Source organism: Cynocephalus volans, chromosome X, assembly GCF_027409185.1.
Source record: "Cynocephalus volans isolate mCynVol1 chromosome X, mCynVol1.pri, whole genome shotgun sequence".
Taxonomy (NCBI): Eukaryota; Metazoa; Chordata; class Mammalia; order Dermoptera; family Cynocephalidae; genus Cynocephalus; species Cynocephalus volans.
The window spans coordinates 61,100,049-61,117,457 of record NC_084478.1 but is presented as its reverse complement, the minus strand read 5'-3'; the positions used below and the strand labels follow the sequence as shown (position 1 = coordinate 61,117,457).

The 17,409-nt window shown below is 38.9% G+C and overlaps 1 protein-coding gene across 1 annotated transcript; it reads right to left on the bottom strand.

Moving 5' to 3' along the window:
- Positions 1-2,565: 2,565 nt before the first annotated feature.
- On the bottom strand, positions 2,566-4,395 carry LOC134368010 (putative deoxyribonuclease TATDN2). The gene has a single exon (XM_063084636.1). The coding sequence runs from the start codon at positions 4,393-4,395 to the stop codon at positions 2,566-2,568; it is 1,830 nt and encodes a 609-aa protein (XP_062940706.1).
- Positions 4,396-17,409: the final 13,014 nt, after the last annotated feature.

The following is a 17,409-nucleotide window of genomic DNA, read 5'->3' as shown; positions in this document are numbered from 1 at the left end:
AATGAGCAGGTACAAATTTCGAAGATATGAATAAAGACTAATTGAAAAAACAAAATCTTTCCATCTCCTGAGACAAAGTGGGCAGTTTGTTCCTTTTAAACTTTAAAGGTAGAAATAGCTGCCTTTCTAAAATTTAAGTGAAGCGAAATATTGATGTGCCCTGAAAGGACCGCCAAGGTTCAGGGAGCCCATTTAATGGGCCTAAGAGCCTGTGATTTTGGACTGACTAATGGCTCAGGGACCACTAACGGCAAATTGAATTTCTAGATCGCTGGCTGCCTTCATAGCTCTCTGATGCCTCCGGAACGGGAGAGTAGACACGCCAAGTGCCATACAAACAGAAAAATGCTAAATAATAATTCTTTGAGGTTCAATGGAATATCTATCAACTAAGCAGAAAACTATTTACAAAGTGCCCCACATTTTGCACATCTGGATTGCAAGATTCTTTTACAAGTAACATGAATAGGTGAAGTGTTCTCTACCTCATTCATGGAACAAGTAAACGAAGATTTGTGATTTTTGATTTAGGCTACTCTTGATATACTACACTCAGGACTACATTGCTCACTCCCATTCCTAAAGAAATAAAATTGAATTATGGTGAGGTTCTCTTCAGCATGTTGGAAACACTGCATAGTATAGTACATGCATTTGCCATAAAAAATGTAGGGAGAGAGGAGCAGGTTAGAAAAGTATTTTCCCATATAAAAAGGTGATTTTTTTTTTTTTTGGAAAGGAAAATCACTTTCATTATAATGTACGTATCCTGTTTATCTTGCAGAATGTGTACTTACAAATGCAATCTTCCATTCATATTCATCTTTGAAATACCCAGTCGATAACGTCACTTTGCTAGGCACAGATAAATGACAGTTTGCTGTCTTCCAGAGCTTACATAGTGAGAAAGGTAAATGAAAGAGGATATTGGAATGTGGTGAGTAGAGATATGCACAAAATGTGATAAGGGCACTGCAACCAGGAAACTGTGACTTAGGTAGTTTCCCAAGCTGGTGTTTCCAGAGAACTCGTTGAGCTGTACCTCATATTAATCTATAAGTAACTGAGAAACACCTTCATGGATATTTATGGTGCGCATTAGAATATCAAAGGACTTGTGATACCCTGAATAGTGAGCTGTGCAACTCACTGTTTCCTCAAAATGTGTGTCTATGGAACCCTCTTTTACACAATCCTTTTTTAAAAGCTCAGGGCCTCTGTGTGTTGAGGGATAGACTTTAAGCAATGTCTATTTAACTGCCCCCATTTTTATTTTTTTTATTTTTTTCAACTTTTGTCTTTTTTTTTTTTACTTTTTTTCTTAAAAAAAAAATTTTTTTTTTTAAAGATGACCGGTAAGGGGATCTTAACCCATGGCCTTGGTGTTATCGGCACCACTCTCTCCCAAGTGAGCCACGGGCCGGCCTCTAAATTATCTTTTAACTGATCCACAACTGTACAGTAAGCAATGTCTATTTCAAGTGTATACTAATTAGAAAAAAAGCTTCTTAGCTCAAAACATCAGCTCAGTTTTTAAAGGTTTTTCTGCCATGAAAAATATAATCAAATCGTGCCTTTCACATTGCATTAACTTTTGTTCTATTAAAGTAAATGAAGCACTACAGCTTTCTTACACTTTCTTCTCAAAAGACTAGATTCTCAACAAAGGGGAAATCTATGACATACTCAGTGTTATTTATAGGAAATGTGAACTGTCACGTTCCTGGTAAGGCTTGACTTTATTTCTTCTCCTTATGGATGACATCTAACAGGGACCTGTTAAGAATCACAGGAATTTGAATGAACAGTTGCTATTATTATACAGTGGTTATCCGAAGAGCTTTAGAATTACACAAGTGTTGGGAGTTTAGTTCAGATTCAAGACTCATCTCCTCAGTGGTTTCGAACACTTAACTGATTTGACTCCCATCACTCGAAGCTCCTCCACAGCCCCCTTAGCATGTCATGACTATTAACTAATTTTCATTTATCTAAGTTAATTTCCTTTTAGATGAAATGCTAGCTTGGTTTATCTTCTGAAACAAGAAATTGCAAGTTGAACAATCACTGAATTTATGAACTTAACAACAAACCATATAGATTATAGAATTCCTATAATAACAAGTACATTTGGGGAATAAACAAATCACCTAGCTCACTTTTAAAATTCAACACTGCTTTTTTTTTTTTAAAAGACAAGTAGGAGGGTGACTTCATTCACCAACTGCTCAGAAGCACAGGCTGCAGAGAACAGGGATTTGGACTGGCAAACTCAATGTACTCTATCAAACTCTTCTTTACTGACTTCCCCTGTCCCTTTTTGGCTGTGAGGAAAAACTTCAGTTAACATCAAGGACAGTTTCCCTTAGCCCTCCTCCCATCCCATTCCCACCCTACCAGCTGGAAGCATAAGTCTTATGAAGAGTCTTTGAGGAAAACATCCTGTCCTGGTTTTCTTCCTTCTAATTGACTCTCTAAACAAGTCCTTGACCTGGGACACAGGCAGAGTTCAAGTCCAATCTATGTTCAGTCAGGCTGCTGGACTCCTGACTGTGGTCTCTCTGCTTAAAGACTGTAGAGGCAACTGGTATTCTTAAGCAAGGTGCTCAACACGTGGGAGAGCGGCTGACCTTTGAGTCTGGCCATCTCTCGCACTGTATGCAGGGCCAGGCCTGGGTGGGTATACTTGCAAATGCTTTTGGAAACCCAGCGAGGGAGGAAATAAGGAGCATCAGTTTCCACGACAATTCTGTCCAGTGGGATCTTTTTCAGAGCATCTCGCACCTCCCAGGCAGAACTGTAAGTAAGGACTGCTGTGAAGCCCACAGACATGTTGGGAAAGTGCTTCAGCATGGGCTCAACATCTGGGTAACTGCCAGTGAAGCAATGCCTATGGATCTTGTAGTCAAAGGGCACAAATTTTTTCATGATGTACAGCAGATCTTTATCAGCTTCTCGGCAGTGGATCACCAAAGGCTTCTTTAGAGACACGGCCAGCTGCAGTTGTCTCTCAAATACCTTGCGTTGCTTTGGGATAGATGTGGTGCACTTGTGAGAGTAATCCAAGCCCATTTCCCCAAATGCCACAGCCTTGGGGTGCCGTAAGGCTTGCAAAATTGTTTTTTCATAACAATCATTGTAGTACTGTGCAAAATGAGGGTGACAGCCAAAGGCCCCCCAAACCAGATCCTCTTTCAACAGATGCTCCCATAGGCCATTACATAGGGTACGAGGATCGCAGAAATCAGAGATGCAGCCCTGAAATTCCTGAGGGAAGGTCTGGCTATAAATTTTTCTGAATTTGGTAAAGGACCCTCTGAAAGACAACTTGTTATACAGTATGTCCAAGTGACAATGGGTATCAATAAAACCCTCACATAGGGTTGACTGCCAGGGGTTCCATGGCAGGTGGGTAAATCCATATCCTTCATAATATGGATTTGGTAACATCTCTTTATATGTTGTATTCTCCCTCACCCCTGCTTCCGAATTTTTGGGGAAATGAAATGAACCAGAATTCTGGGATCTGCCTTCCTCTGCTACCCTCCAATCTCTGGACACGTTTCGGGAACTCAATGTATAATCGAAGGAATAGTCACTCAGCAAACTCCAGTTGCTCCTCTCAGCCTGAAATGTGTTGCTGCTGCTGCTGCTGCTGCTGCTGCCGCCCATGGAGGAATAGTAGGAAGGCTGGGTACTGCTGGCTCCATAGCTGGGGTGGTCATACTTAGGACGACAGTACCAATGAGGCCCGTACGTGGCATAGCTACTGGTGAAGGATGCAGGCTCTGAAACTGCTGGGAGACCCAGTGAAACTGTCTCCTCCTGAGGTACTGTGACTGTGGACATCTGATCCACATCAGACCAGTCACCTCTTGAAGAGGGGCTCTCAATCACCATCTTCCTTTCTTTATACACTTGGACTACTGAATGGGAGTTAAAGTCATCCACAAACTTTCCAAATGGCTCCTCAGTGAATTTGCTATGAGGATTTATGCTCACTCTCCTGTCACCGAAGCTGAATTTGCTATGAGGATTTATGCTCTCTCTCCTGTCACCGAAGCTGCTCATCCCTCGGGCTGACTCCATCTGAGGAGCAAAGGTGGTAACATTCCTGGTTGGTCTTTCTACAGGGTCATAACACTTTCCTATGCTTGGGTTTGCACTGGCGGCAGCCTCCCCCTTTTCTTTTTCCAGGATACCCTCGATAGCCTTCACACAAACCAATGAAGAGCCTTCGTTTTGAAATCTATTCCTCATTTTCTGGAACTTGTTTGGTTCCTCATTCTTATTTTGACCCTCAGCTTCAGCTGCAAATTTATAGTTCATGGCGTAAGGGGAACTACGTTTAGAATCGACCCTAAGGCCGTAGGCGTCTTCCTCTAGAGAAGCCATTTCTTTTAGAAAGGGGCTGACAGAAAACACAGGAGAATCCCAGGGACGAAAGGAACCCCGAGTGCTCCGAATCAGGCAGTGTTTAGAGGCGGCCCTACCCACACCTGGGCCTGAAGAATGCGGGGGGTGGGGGGGAGGAAGTATGTCCGCCAGGAAAACCTCAGCGTACAGGTCACAAGCTCCACCTTCTGGGCCTTCCGGCCCTTCGGGCCTGTGGCCCCTTCCCACGTTACTGAGCCCCCTGGGTATCCTACCTAAGTGCCGCGTGTGTGGTACTCGAACTCACGCCACTCCGGAGCCTCAGGAAACTTTCTCCCTTCAACTGTCCATCACAGTTCTCAGTGTTCCAGAAATGCGAGTCCTTCCACTCTGATTTCAAAACAATTCAGAGAAGTTGGCGATGATGATCGAGGATTTGCTGAAGGCCCGGTTGATGTGGCGTCCGAGCCTGCAGCGTGGCCTCAGAGTTTGCTCGAGGTTAAGTCCCGGATGTTAAAGTGCATCCGGGTCGGGACGTTAGGACTCTTCCATTTGGTTTTGAATACAGGGCCCTTTTTAGATGTCAGGGCCCTTGAATTGACTACAAGGCGCTTTAGTAACCACACGCAGGGAGCCCCTGGGCTGGACTATCCGCCCTGAGGCCCTGATCCCCAAAAGCGAGTAGGAGGACACGGCCGATCCCAGCCAGAAGCAGAATGGGGCAGTCCGACCGGTCCTGTCGCTCCGCGCTCACCAGCCCATGCCAGGCCGGAAGCTCCACCTTCAGAACAGCATGTCCCTCTCGTGTCCTTCCCTCTTCTGGTTCTGCCACTATCTTCTTTCCCGTAGCTCTGCTTCGCCTCCGCCTGAGCTGCCGGCGTTTAATGCTTTTTGTCCCCCACCGCCACCCAGGTCTTCTCGAAAAGCATAGTCATGTTTTTTAAAGCATAGTTTAAATATGCATGCTTTAAAAATCATAGTTATAATTGTGGTATATAACCATTTTCAGTCCTGTGTTTTTTCCACTTAACATTACTGCATATCGTAAGTGTTCTTATTGCCGCATAGGTTTTTTCGTATTGCCGCACTGAAAAGCATAATACTCCATGGAGAACATAGGTATGCCGTAATTAACCAAACCCTTCCCTTTTGGTTAACTCCTCAGGTTTCCTTACTTTAGTTTTTTTTCTGTAATAAAACTGCAGAGAACATCTTTGCACGTGTAAGTTTTACCGTATTTTGGTTTGTTTCTTTGGGCTACGTGCCCGGAAATGGAGTTCCTGAGAGGAAGTGTAGGAACTTTAAAATGGTTCCTTGTAGTGCAACATTGCCCCAGAAGAATTGTTCTAACTGAAAATCCCATCCGCGATGAATGATCTATTTAATAGGGGAAACACACGCATATAAAACCTGATGCATAGTTGTTATTTTAATTTGCACTTATAATTTGTCTGAACGTTTTCCTTTTATTTGTTGACCGTGTTGGGAATTTTGTTTATGCTCCTTTTCTCTCTTTTTTTTTTAGGGTTTTAAAAAAAATAATTTAAAAAATTTATGAAATAATTAAACTTTTGTCATATTTTGTAAATTATTTGTATGTTTGGTTTTTATTTATAATTTGCTATTGTTACCCTAGTGTTGCACTATTTTAATAATTGAAGCATTAAGGTAAAAATCTGGGAGAGCTAGATAATTATAAAAATAAAAAAATAAAAATTATCTTTATAAAAATTAATATTTTATCAGATAGACTTAGAATTTTATTCATTTTTTGTTTTATCAGGTGGACTTAGAATTATTTTAAGTCCCTCGAAAACACCAAAGAAATATCCACTTGAAATATGTTATTTTAGTCTGCTTGTCCAGAATATACTTCACCTGTTCTTTTAGTCAAGTTCTTCTGTATCTCTTACTAAATATCTTCAGAGGTTTATCTGGGTCACAGAGCTTTTTTAAAGCTGTTTTTAGGTGTTTTGTAATTTTTTATTTCTATTGTGAACATACGAGGGTACTTTAAAAAGTCTGTAGAAAGATAGAGTTAAAAGATAATACAAATCTTTCCGTGAACTTTTTTTTCCCCATGTGCTTCTTTAAGTATCCTCATACTTTCCCCCCACTGTATTTTTTAACTGGTTATTGCTAGTATGTAAGAATATTTTTGATTCAGTTGTGGTTACACTGAAATCTTGTATTTATTCTTAGTCTTTTAGCCTTTGCTTGCACCATTATTTTATCTGCCCATAATAATAATTTTTGTCTCTTGCTAATATTTTTACTTCATATCTTTTTACATTGCCCAGAACTTTTAACAACAATATTAAATAATGATGCTGGTAGGGACATTATTGTTCTGTTCCTGATTAAGGTAGACACATAGTTTAATTAAGTACTGTATAATGTTGAATGTTTAGGCTGTTGTTTTAAAGCAGATGCTTTGTACTCTTATGGAGGAATTACCCTTGCCTTTTACAGTGTATGTGATAGGAAATGGTATGAGGTCATTATATATTTTATCTTATTTCCTAATTTGGAAACATCTTTGCGTCTTTGAGGAAAATGCTGCTTTTTGTGTAGGTGGCTTATACTGTCATGGACTATTGAGTTCTGTTTGCTTGCATTTTAGTTAGGATCTTTCTTCTGTAAATCATAAGTAGTGAAATTGCCCCATAGCAGTAGTTCTCAACCTTGGCTTGCACTTTGTAATCAGCTGGCGAGCTTTAAAAATCACTGATGCCTGGGCCTACCCTGACAGATTCTGATTCTCATTTTATTTTGTGTGTGTGTGTGTGTGTGTGTGTGTGTGTGTGTGTGTGTCCATGTGTCCCATGCATCGGGATTTTAAAAAGCTCTGCAGGTGATTCTAATGTGCAGCCAGGGTAAGAACTATTGCTCCATAGTGGTTTTTTTTGTTTTTTTTTTTTTAATGTTATTTCTATCAAGCATTGGAATTCACCTTTGTAACTTTCCATCTCTTTTGGTATCCTGGGGGAGTTATGTAATGTGGTAATTTTCTTTTCCTTGAAAGTTTGAAAGAATTCATTAGTAAATCATAATGTTGGAGCCTTTGTTGGGGCAATTCTTTGGTAATTTTTTCACTTCTTGTTTATTAGCTTATTCATTGTGTTTTTGATAAGTCACAATTCTTACAGAAAATCAATTGTGATTTTAAAATTTATTTTTATATAAGTTTGCATAATTTACTATAATAAGAAAATTTATATCTTTATTACATTTCTTTGTCATGCACTGTCTCATTTCTTATTTTATTTACTTATATTCTTTCTTGATTAGCTTTGCTAGAGTCTTATCTATTTTATTTATTAATAAAAAAAGTTTTTGTTCGATCCCTATACCAGCCAGCCCAGAAAGAAAAAAGTTTTTGGATTTATTTATTGTAGTTGTTTTTCTCCTTTCAAATTTATCCATGTGTGCTTTTATCCCTTTTGCTTTCTACTTGTTTTCCTTATGACAAATTTTCACACTTTCAGAAGTTTTTGTTTAAACCATTGCTCACTGGTTCTAAACTCTGGCTACATTTCAGAATTACCTAGGGGAGCATAGGAGAGAAAATGTATTATCTTTTTCTCACCCATTGCGTGGTTCCTGGCTAAGTCCTTTATAGCAAAAGACAGATTAACAAGAGAAAAGCATACAAATTTATTTAATAAAAGTTGCACATGACATGGGAGCCCTCAGAAATGAAGACCTAAAGAAACACGGGAATCTGTATTTTTATGGCAATCACGCAGAAGTGTGATTGAAGGACAAAAGGGTATGATCTAATGGTAGTAAACTAGAGGGAACTTAGCAAGGCCTGTTCAGATTCTTTTCTGTGTCCCTGTGTGACATTCCGTCCCTCCAGGTATAGGGCAGGACACCTGTCCTCAGGGAAGGAGGGAGGGAGAAGGTCAGAGAGTAACCTTCCTAGGTTTTATGGCCTACTTCAGGGGAGAATGGGCAGGAGAAGATGAGTGACCTTCATGCTTCTGCTGTTTTCTCAAATGCCAAGGTGCCATATTTTGGGGTAGTGTGTCCTGAACCCCGTCAGTGGCTTTTAAAAAATATTAATGCCCCCTCCCCCAAAGATTCTGGTTTAATATATTTAGGCGTAGGTGTGGTCTTTGTTTTTTTTTAAGTTCCTAACATGTAGCAAGGCTGAGAATCACATTCTTTGCAATTTACTTTCTCTCTCAAACTCTAAATTCTCTTATGTAATAATTTAAATCCATTAACTGACCCACATTACAGATTTGCCTGTATGAATAGACTACAGCTTTGTATGGCTTTAAATTTTATGAGATTCTATACTTATTTCTTGTATATTTGAATTTATTTTTGGCACAGTAATTATCAGGAGTGACATGTTTATATTTACATTATACATTTCTACTTGTAGTACTCTGATCAATGACTATAACTTGTATGATTTTTGTTTTTTAAATTTATTAGAATTTAATGAATATGATAAATTTCTATAAAAAAACCATTGTCCTGTATAAAAGAGCCATTCTCTATATGCAACACAAAGTATATTACAGTTTGTTTCCTTGATTCTAAGACTGTGTAATCATGAGTTATTATTGATTCAATAACAGCTTTTTCAGGAAGAATAAACAACACTGCATTAAATGTGCACAAATATTTATTGTCTACTATCTAATCTGTAAGAATATGCATTTATCCTTAACATTATATACCTCCTTTAGTACTTCACAATTTAAGTCTGAGCCTTTTATGAGAAATAGATCCTAAACATTTTAAACTTAGACTTGTGATGTTGACCTTTTTATAAAGTGTTGAGCTTTATTGAAACATTACTGGTGTTTTATCTTTTTTTCCCAACAGCTTCTCTCGAAATTCAGCTGTAAGTTTTTGACGCTTAGATGTTTGGCTACTGAGTAATAGTCTTTATGATTCGTGCATTCATCACATCAACCTTCCCATCTTTAAAAATTATATGATTTATTGTGAGAGATTAGGTTTTTGCTTTGTGATCGCATTGCTTAACCTGTGTGGTAGACAACCTTCCACATGCAATTATTTTTTGTGTCAATGCTGCATCAGACAATAATTGTTTTGAAAACATTTTAAGTAAAAATTGGGAATCCAAATTAATGTTAAAATTCAGTTGTTTGGGATATGTAATGCAAAGCAGATAACTCAATTGACATGAAAATAGGATTAACTCTTTCTCTACAGAGAGCTAAATTTGCACCATACATTAAGTTACAACTACTTGCCTGTCAAAATGCACTCCAATTTCAAAAGAAACTGCTTTCAGTTTCTTTTGGCTTTAATTGTAAAAGATCCTGTATTCAGAAATATTAACATTTAAAATTTTTCTTTTATAATGAGAAAATCATGTACCTATTGTTTAAAACTAATTGATTTCAGATTTCATATCCTTTAGGCTAGGATCAAAACTCCAAATGCCTCGGGGATCAGGTAGGTAACCTCAAAAAATACTGTAGGGTCTGCGGAGGCCTGTGGGGAACTGAAGATCACAGGCCCTCCAAATGATATTTACGTTCTGTTTTCTAGAAAATTGCAGCCAGTTACATCTTGTGGAAGTTTATTTATGTAGTCTCTGCTTGACTTATCATAAATTATGATAAAAACTTGTATGATATTTATATGTTTCTACAGATTTTTATTTCTAATAGTTTTTATTTTAGGTTCTTTTTTTCTGTGTTCTCTGATATATCAAATTCTATTATAATTAGGTCACTTATCTTTGTGAGATCACTTTTAATCTCTTTGGTGTCTCTTCCTTCACATTCTCCTTTGCCACATTTTACAATTTTCTTTTCCTCTTCCTTTTTTATCTTTCTGTCTCTTCCATTCTCTGACTTGCTCTATGTCTTTCATGCTGGAGTTCGGCAGCCTTGTATTTTCATGGGACCAGAACATGATAATATCAGTCGATTTCTCTTCCAGACATATTGAAGCCCCACCTAAAATAATGTCTTTCCTTTTTCCTTTATTTCCACTCAGCAGCCTTTCTTCTTTTCTAATGTATCACTTGATTGATAAGTATTTAATCATTATATACATGACAGTTGTTGTTCACTGACCTATGCCAGTTTGCTCATTCACAAATTTATACCAGTAGCATTCAATACATAGAGGTGGGTGGTAGCTAAGACTATTCTCTCCGTACTTTCCTACCTGATTACAAAGGACACAGAAGTCTCAGATTGAATACTACCTACTCTGAAAGCTCGATGAAGCCCCAGCTCTCTGTCCTTTTAGGTGTCCCAACATCTTTTATTACCTCCTACTTTTTTAAAAAATTGAGATGGAGTTCACATAACACCATTTAAAAGTGTCCGACACAATTTAGTGTCTAATATCTTTTTTCAAAATTGAGGTAAAATTCACATAATGTAAAATTAACCATTAGCAATATAAAAGTGTACAGTCCAGTGATATTTGGTACATTCACAATGTTGTGCACTCATCACTGCTGTCTAATTCCAAATATTTTCATCACCCCAGAAGGAAGCCCTATACCCATCCAACAGCATCTTGCCTTAAATGTTCACTCCATGCAAATGTGACAGCACTCTAGCAGTGGGGTTTAGCTAACTTTCTGACTGGAGTCAGGCCAGATGAATTCCCCAAGAAAACAGCTGAACATAGGACCATTTTGGAATGAAGCCAAATGTGCCATTTTGAAGAGTGTAGGTTCTTGGGCTCACCAGATTCTTAGAACCTATTCCTATAAAGACAGTGCCTAGTCAATATTTGTAATTGAACTGTTCATTTTGAATATAATCATTTGACTGACTAAAATTCACTTCTAACATCACTTATGGTAATTAACAAAGCTTCTTGTGTTGATCGAAGGTAAATACTGGTAAGGCATTTTGTTAGCCACTTCTGAAGTGTGGGTTTCTGATAGAAATTTGCTAAACATTCCTGGAGTGTATATTCTTAATTGGGGTAATTGACCACCCCTAGGGGGCAGATTGTGTCTAACAGACCCACTCATATATATCGTATTGTTCATGTCGAATAACCTTGGAGTGACATCACATGCATAATTAACTTTTGCAACTTCAATTATAAAAATTGATCAAAAGTGAAAGGCAAAGGAAGTATTTAAATGGAGCTCTCAAGGAGCCTGTGTCCCAGGTCAAGCTTGAAATGGTAGCCTGAATCTATTCTTCCCATTGATCACCATGTCCTCTTCAGTATGTAAGTTGCCATGTTGAGAATGATTCCAGTGGTCAAAGATACTTATTATTTGTACAACATGGTACCTAAGCGTAAAGAAACTATTTTAACTGGTTTTCAACTGAAGAGGCAGGCAGTTATCTCCTTCGACATGGGAGAAAAATGGGCTGTGTTTTGCTTACTTAGAGGCACAGTTTTCCAAAGTGGTTAGGAATTTTTGAGGTATTTCTGATTCTCTCTGATTTTTACCATAACTGATTTAAAATCCACCTGTCCTACCCCACTCTCCACCCCCACCACACACATACAGTGTAAGATGGGTCTGAACCTAGCATTGAACTAGGCTCTTTTGAGGTTCCTGGAGAAGTGAAATGTGGAGTCTCCTGTGCAGTGCGTTGGAAGAATTTCAGGTCTACCTGTTTGAGTTGCCTCAAGGCAAACAGTCAGCAGGACCAAGAGTCAGGATAATTTTATCCCAGAACCACGATAATTTTGTGTTGTTTTGAATGGGAAAAAAAATGGCAAAACTTATATTTATGTTGTGAGAAAGAATATTTTGTCTCTACAATACATACATTTAGAATCCCACTGTGAAATTCCAGTGACAGACTCTAGTTCAGTTTATGGTAGAGCTGAATGATGGATTTATTGCTTGAATGTAATTTCCTTGTTCTAACCAGATGGGGATGAAACTATAAAATAATCTTTATGTACTGTAACCTAGATTGTATATCCATTCTCATAGCTGATGTGTAGAATGTCTTCTTGGAAAAATCCTCTCAAGTTCTTCCTTTACATTAAAACATTATACAAGGCAGTAGCTTTATTTGATTTTAAGTTTGCTGAATTTTAAAAAAGCTTCTTAGTTTCTCATTATGATTCTAACAGGTATTATCTTTTGATGCCTATTTGGAAGATGAAGTGCCTGATAAAAGCCGAGAAAACTATAGAATAAGACGCTATAAAATCTACTTCTACCTTGAAGATGACACAATTCAAGTAAATGAACCAGAGTTGAAAAATAGTGGACTGCCTCAAGGTATCTATTTAAAGCAGAGTTATTGTTCTTTCACTTCTAAGTCCACCTTTATATACTGTCTTTCTTTAGCATTTTAAAAGGTATCTAACTAGGTATCTAACTTACTGGCAACGGTGGATATAAACATGCTGTTGGCATGTAGTTATTGATGGTGACTAATCAGTTTTCTACTCCCCATACCTAAACGGTAGCCATTTCTCTTACTCCTCTGTGGCATACTTGTATCCTTTCAGGTGCTGCTCTAGTATAAGCAGTCTCTCCTGTGTCTTTGACTTCTTCCTCAAACCCTTTGGTCTCTTTGCCATGACTACATTACTTCCTTCAAAATGCCCTCAGGGGACAAGAGAAAGCTGTTCTCTATTGCCACTTCCAGAGTGGTGTTTTCTTCTTTCTTGAATTGACTACCATTTGTTTCAACCACCTTCTCCTCATCCACATACCTGTTAACTACAGACTTCGATGGTACCTCAACAGAGAGTGATTGTTCTTTCATCCCATGTGTATCTTTATCCATACTCCACTTCAGCCACAGGTAAGAGTTAACTCTGTGATGTGGCCACCAGAGAAACTAATCTTAGGTGGCATTATTAGGATATGGTAGAGATCAAGGGAGGTGACTGATTTCTTCTGTTTGTGTTGTGGGTCCTTCTCTTGGGATGATGCTGAGTTCTAGATGCCTTCAGGGGACAGGAAACAGAATAGTAAAGGGACTGAAAATTTGTCATGTGCAAGACAGAATAATGAAAAGGGATATTTGTAACAGGAAGACTCAGTATGCTTGATAAATGTCTTCAAGAATCTAAGGGGCTGTCATATGGAGGAGGGATGACCTTATTTTCTATATTCTCAAGGATGGGACTTAAGGGTCAGAATTTAGGTAGTAAGAGGAAGGAACGTATTTGTTCGCTGGTGCAGATGGATGGCCCCGGAGTAGGTCGGGTTGTTTTCACCGACAGCTTGATAGAGGTATAGGAAGGGAGTCCAATGTTTGTTTGGTGGTTGGTGTAGATGACCTTTTAGAGCCCTTTGTTCCCTGAGGAGACATGGTTTTTAGGTGTGTTGTTGTTTCTTTGTTCTTTTGGAGTATTACCACCTTCAATATCTCAGGATCTGAAATTGCCTTCTCTAACAATAATCTGTACTCCTTTTACTTTTCCCATTTGCTCAAACCTATCCTCCCTGTTCTTCATTTCCCTAGCAGAACATAACCTGAATCTGTCCATGTCTTTCCATCCCCTTTACTACCATCCTAACTGAAGCTACCCTTATCTCTTGACTAGAAGGCTGGAATAGCTGCCTAACATGATCTTTCTGCTTCCATTCCTACTTTTCCTGCAATCTGTTCTCTGTGCAGCAGCCTGTTACCTGGGCTATGACCTTGATGAAGTGATTGCCTCTAAGAAGCATGCATACAGGCTCTCCCAGAGGCCAAAGAACAGAAGGCTTATGGACCAAATTAAAATACATGAATCACATGATGCATTAACATCATTTAAAACTCACAGTGACAAGCAAGGGGAAAGAGATGTGGTAGGTTCACACACTTAGGGCCAGGTACAAATGGGTGGAAGGACAACACTGCCTGAATCCTGGGGTAGGTCATGGTCCTGTCTCTCTCAGCTTTGCCAGCCTTGCCTGCTAATAGGGTGGTTTGGAGACCAGAATTGAGGTTTAAGCAAGGAGAACCACAGACAGAAGGGGTCTCGGGCTAAGGGCACACACTTGCTCTGTTGGAGAGATGTAGGGACAAATGCACCTGGGCACAGCTGTAGCTCGCCAGTAAGCCTGCTGAATAGTCATGGGTTTTGTTTGTGTTTCTTGGGCAGAGGACACATGGGGCCAGAATGTGTGTCACCAGTGAATGAGTGGCCAAATTAAGGCCTTATGAATATTGAGTGCTCATGAATATTTAGTGCCTCTTGTATATTTAGGGTATCATGAATATTTAGAGCCCAGGTGCCTCATGTATATTTAATATCTACTGAAAATTAGTTATCTCTTGGTCCTTCCATTCCTTTCTCTCTATGTTTAGCACAATGTGCTTTACTTACTATCTACTTACCGTTATTTAATACGTCTTATTATTTCTGCCCATGTTGAATAAATTTTTTGCTTACTAACTAATTTTATAGGCCTGATGCCTTCTTATTGATATGCCACAATGAGTTCAAGGGGGAGAAACAGGAATTTGGGGGCTGTGGGCCTCTGAGAATAAGGTTGTCATGCAACCTCATTCAGTGTGCAAAGGACTTCCTTCAGTGCTTGTGAGATTGAGGCTTTTCTTAGAGCATGGCTTCATTGTATCTAGTGCTTGGGATGACGAATTTGGTGCCAGTCAGCATTGTCAAGAAGTGTTTGTCAGATGCCTACCCTGTGCCAGGCACTGTGCTGGGTTTTGGGAAAATGGACAAAAGGAATATGACCCATCATACCCTTATCTCATGGGGTTTATAGACCAGCAAGTTGGAGAAGAAAAGGAGGAGCAAAGTGACTAGTCCAAGAGTTTTGCAGTTGTTCAGGCTAGAAGTGCTGAGTGTCTAAATCAGTGCAGTGATGGTAGGAATAGAAAAAGGAGAAGGATTTGAGAGATGTTTGGTTGGCAGCTGATAGGCCTTAAGCAGCGATTAAACATAGAGAGTGAGGAAGGGGAATATCTAATGATTAAGTGCTTGCTTTATATCATTATCTCATTTAATCCCCCAACAACCATCTGAAGTAGGTACTGTCATTGTCAGGTTTTACAGAAAAGGTAACAGGCTTAGGGAGGTAATTTGCTCTATCTGAATCCTAACTGATTGCCCCAGGGCTCTCTTTTGTTGAGGGGATAAAGCCCAGGAGCACGAAACAAGGAGCAAGATTGGGGTTTGGAGCTGTGATGGGTTTGTTTCAGGGCATGAGGCCTTTGAAGGAGTGTTGGGACATCTTTATCTGCCCATCAGGCAGGTATAACCTTGGGATGTGTTTTGAGGAAAAATGTCAAGACTAGAAATGTATATTGGGATTCAGAGGCACCTAGATCATGACCAGAATCAGGTTGTTCTTCCATGTGGGAGAACAGCCACTACTGAGGTGGTAGAAAGAGGAAGAGGATTCGATTTAGTGTCTCTGCTTGGTTTTACTAGTGGTGAGAAAAGGTAAGGATTGGTATGAGGAGGCAATATGAGCTGTCTCCGTTGTTCTTTGTGTTCCAGCTGACACTGTCCACTCCCCGGTCACTTTATTTGGAGAACTTATGGCTTTTAATGGTGAATCTTTCAGGAAATATGGAAATGCTTTAACATTTTTAAAAAGGTTTTCACCAACTTTAAGGTTAAAAGTGTGACATTTTATTTTGAAAAGGGACAAGAGGTTTTAGATTCCTTAGGGTCATTTTTAACAAATATAAAGCAGTTTTTAAAGATTGGCAAGAATGTATTAGAAAATGTTTGAAGATTATTTAAGAACAGAAAGAGAAAGTTTACAACTTTTAATTTCTGCAAACATCTGTTTTATCTAAGTGTATTTGATTAGGTGAGTGACAGTACTGCTTTAGCAAAGTCTATTTTCTTATAGGTTTCATGTAAACATTTAGCTCTGATATTCCCCAACTAAACTGGGCTTATTTTCTGTTTACTTTCCCCACCATGACACTAAATTTGCATACATGATGGACTGGAAGTCACAAGACAAACCTGCATTAGTGACTTGGATTATGTTTTTATTATTATTACTTTTTAAGTGAATGCTCATATTCCTGCAGCTCACTGGCCTCTGTCCAGTGCGTCTTAGTTTTATTAAACTATCCAAGAAGAAATATGAAATGCAACTTCATGGGGATCTTGGAAAGGCTTTTATTAAGACTTTTCAATTCTCATAGCCTCTTGATTTCAAATCTCATGTAGGCAGATTCCAAAGGCAAGTTGGAAATAGTCATAATGAGGTACTTGAAATCGTTTTTTATGTAAGAAGGAAAGAATGTTATTCATAAAGAGAAAAAAACCTGAGTAAAAGATAAACTTTAAAGTCTCTTTGGAAAATTGCAAAATTTCTGATTGGCTCACTATAGTCAGGACATTTCCCTCTGTGAAGAAGTCACAACTCAAGGGTTGTGTACAAGATACACAGTAATCACACTGTGTAACGACGGTGAGTTTGTCAGCAGAGTGGAGAAACCTGGAGGGTTGTAGCAAATCTTGTAGAAAGCAAACACAAATAACCACTCTGTCATCAAGCTTTGTTTAGAGAGCAACCAGTCTCTTGAATATTTAATATGATGATGATTCTTAAGAAAGTTCTGTTTGGACAGCAGATAGTTTGAAAAATCATTCAAATACTTTCTTCAAGCTTTCCTAAATTAAGTGATTGGAAAAAAGCAAATGAGATGAATGAGCCAGTGGCTCAGACCTCAGTGGGACAGGGCAGGTACTGTTTCTTTCAGTTGTGTTTTGAGTGGCTTGGGCCTGCTTTTCATGTGCATGTGGGCCCTAGAAAGAGGCTAGGGGTCAGATTTAGGTGTTGCGCACCGATGGTGTTTCTGTCACTTCCATAGGGTTTTGGTATTTTACAAATGAACTGGGAGGTCGGATGTACCTGTTTCTGGTGAACCTGACGTTTAGAAATTAGTGCAACTGGATGAGTTATAGCGCCCCCTCCCTCCCTTTTAGTTGCCTCTATTATCATGTAATTTATTTTTAGGATGGGGGGAGTTTGGAATAAGCCAGAAACAAAAGAGGCTTAGCATAGTGCAGTTACATGCAGGCTTCTAATCAGAACCATATATTTTTAATATTCACGAGTTCTTGTCGGCAAGGAGATTTGTGTGTATTATGAGTCAAGTC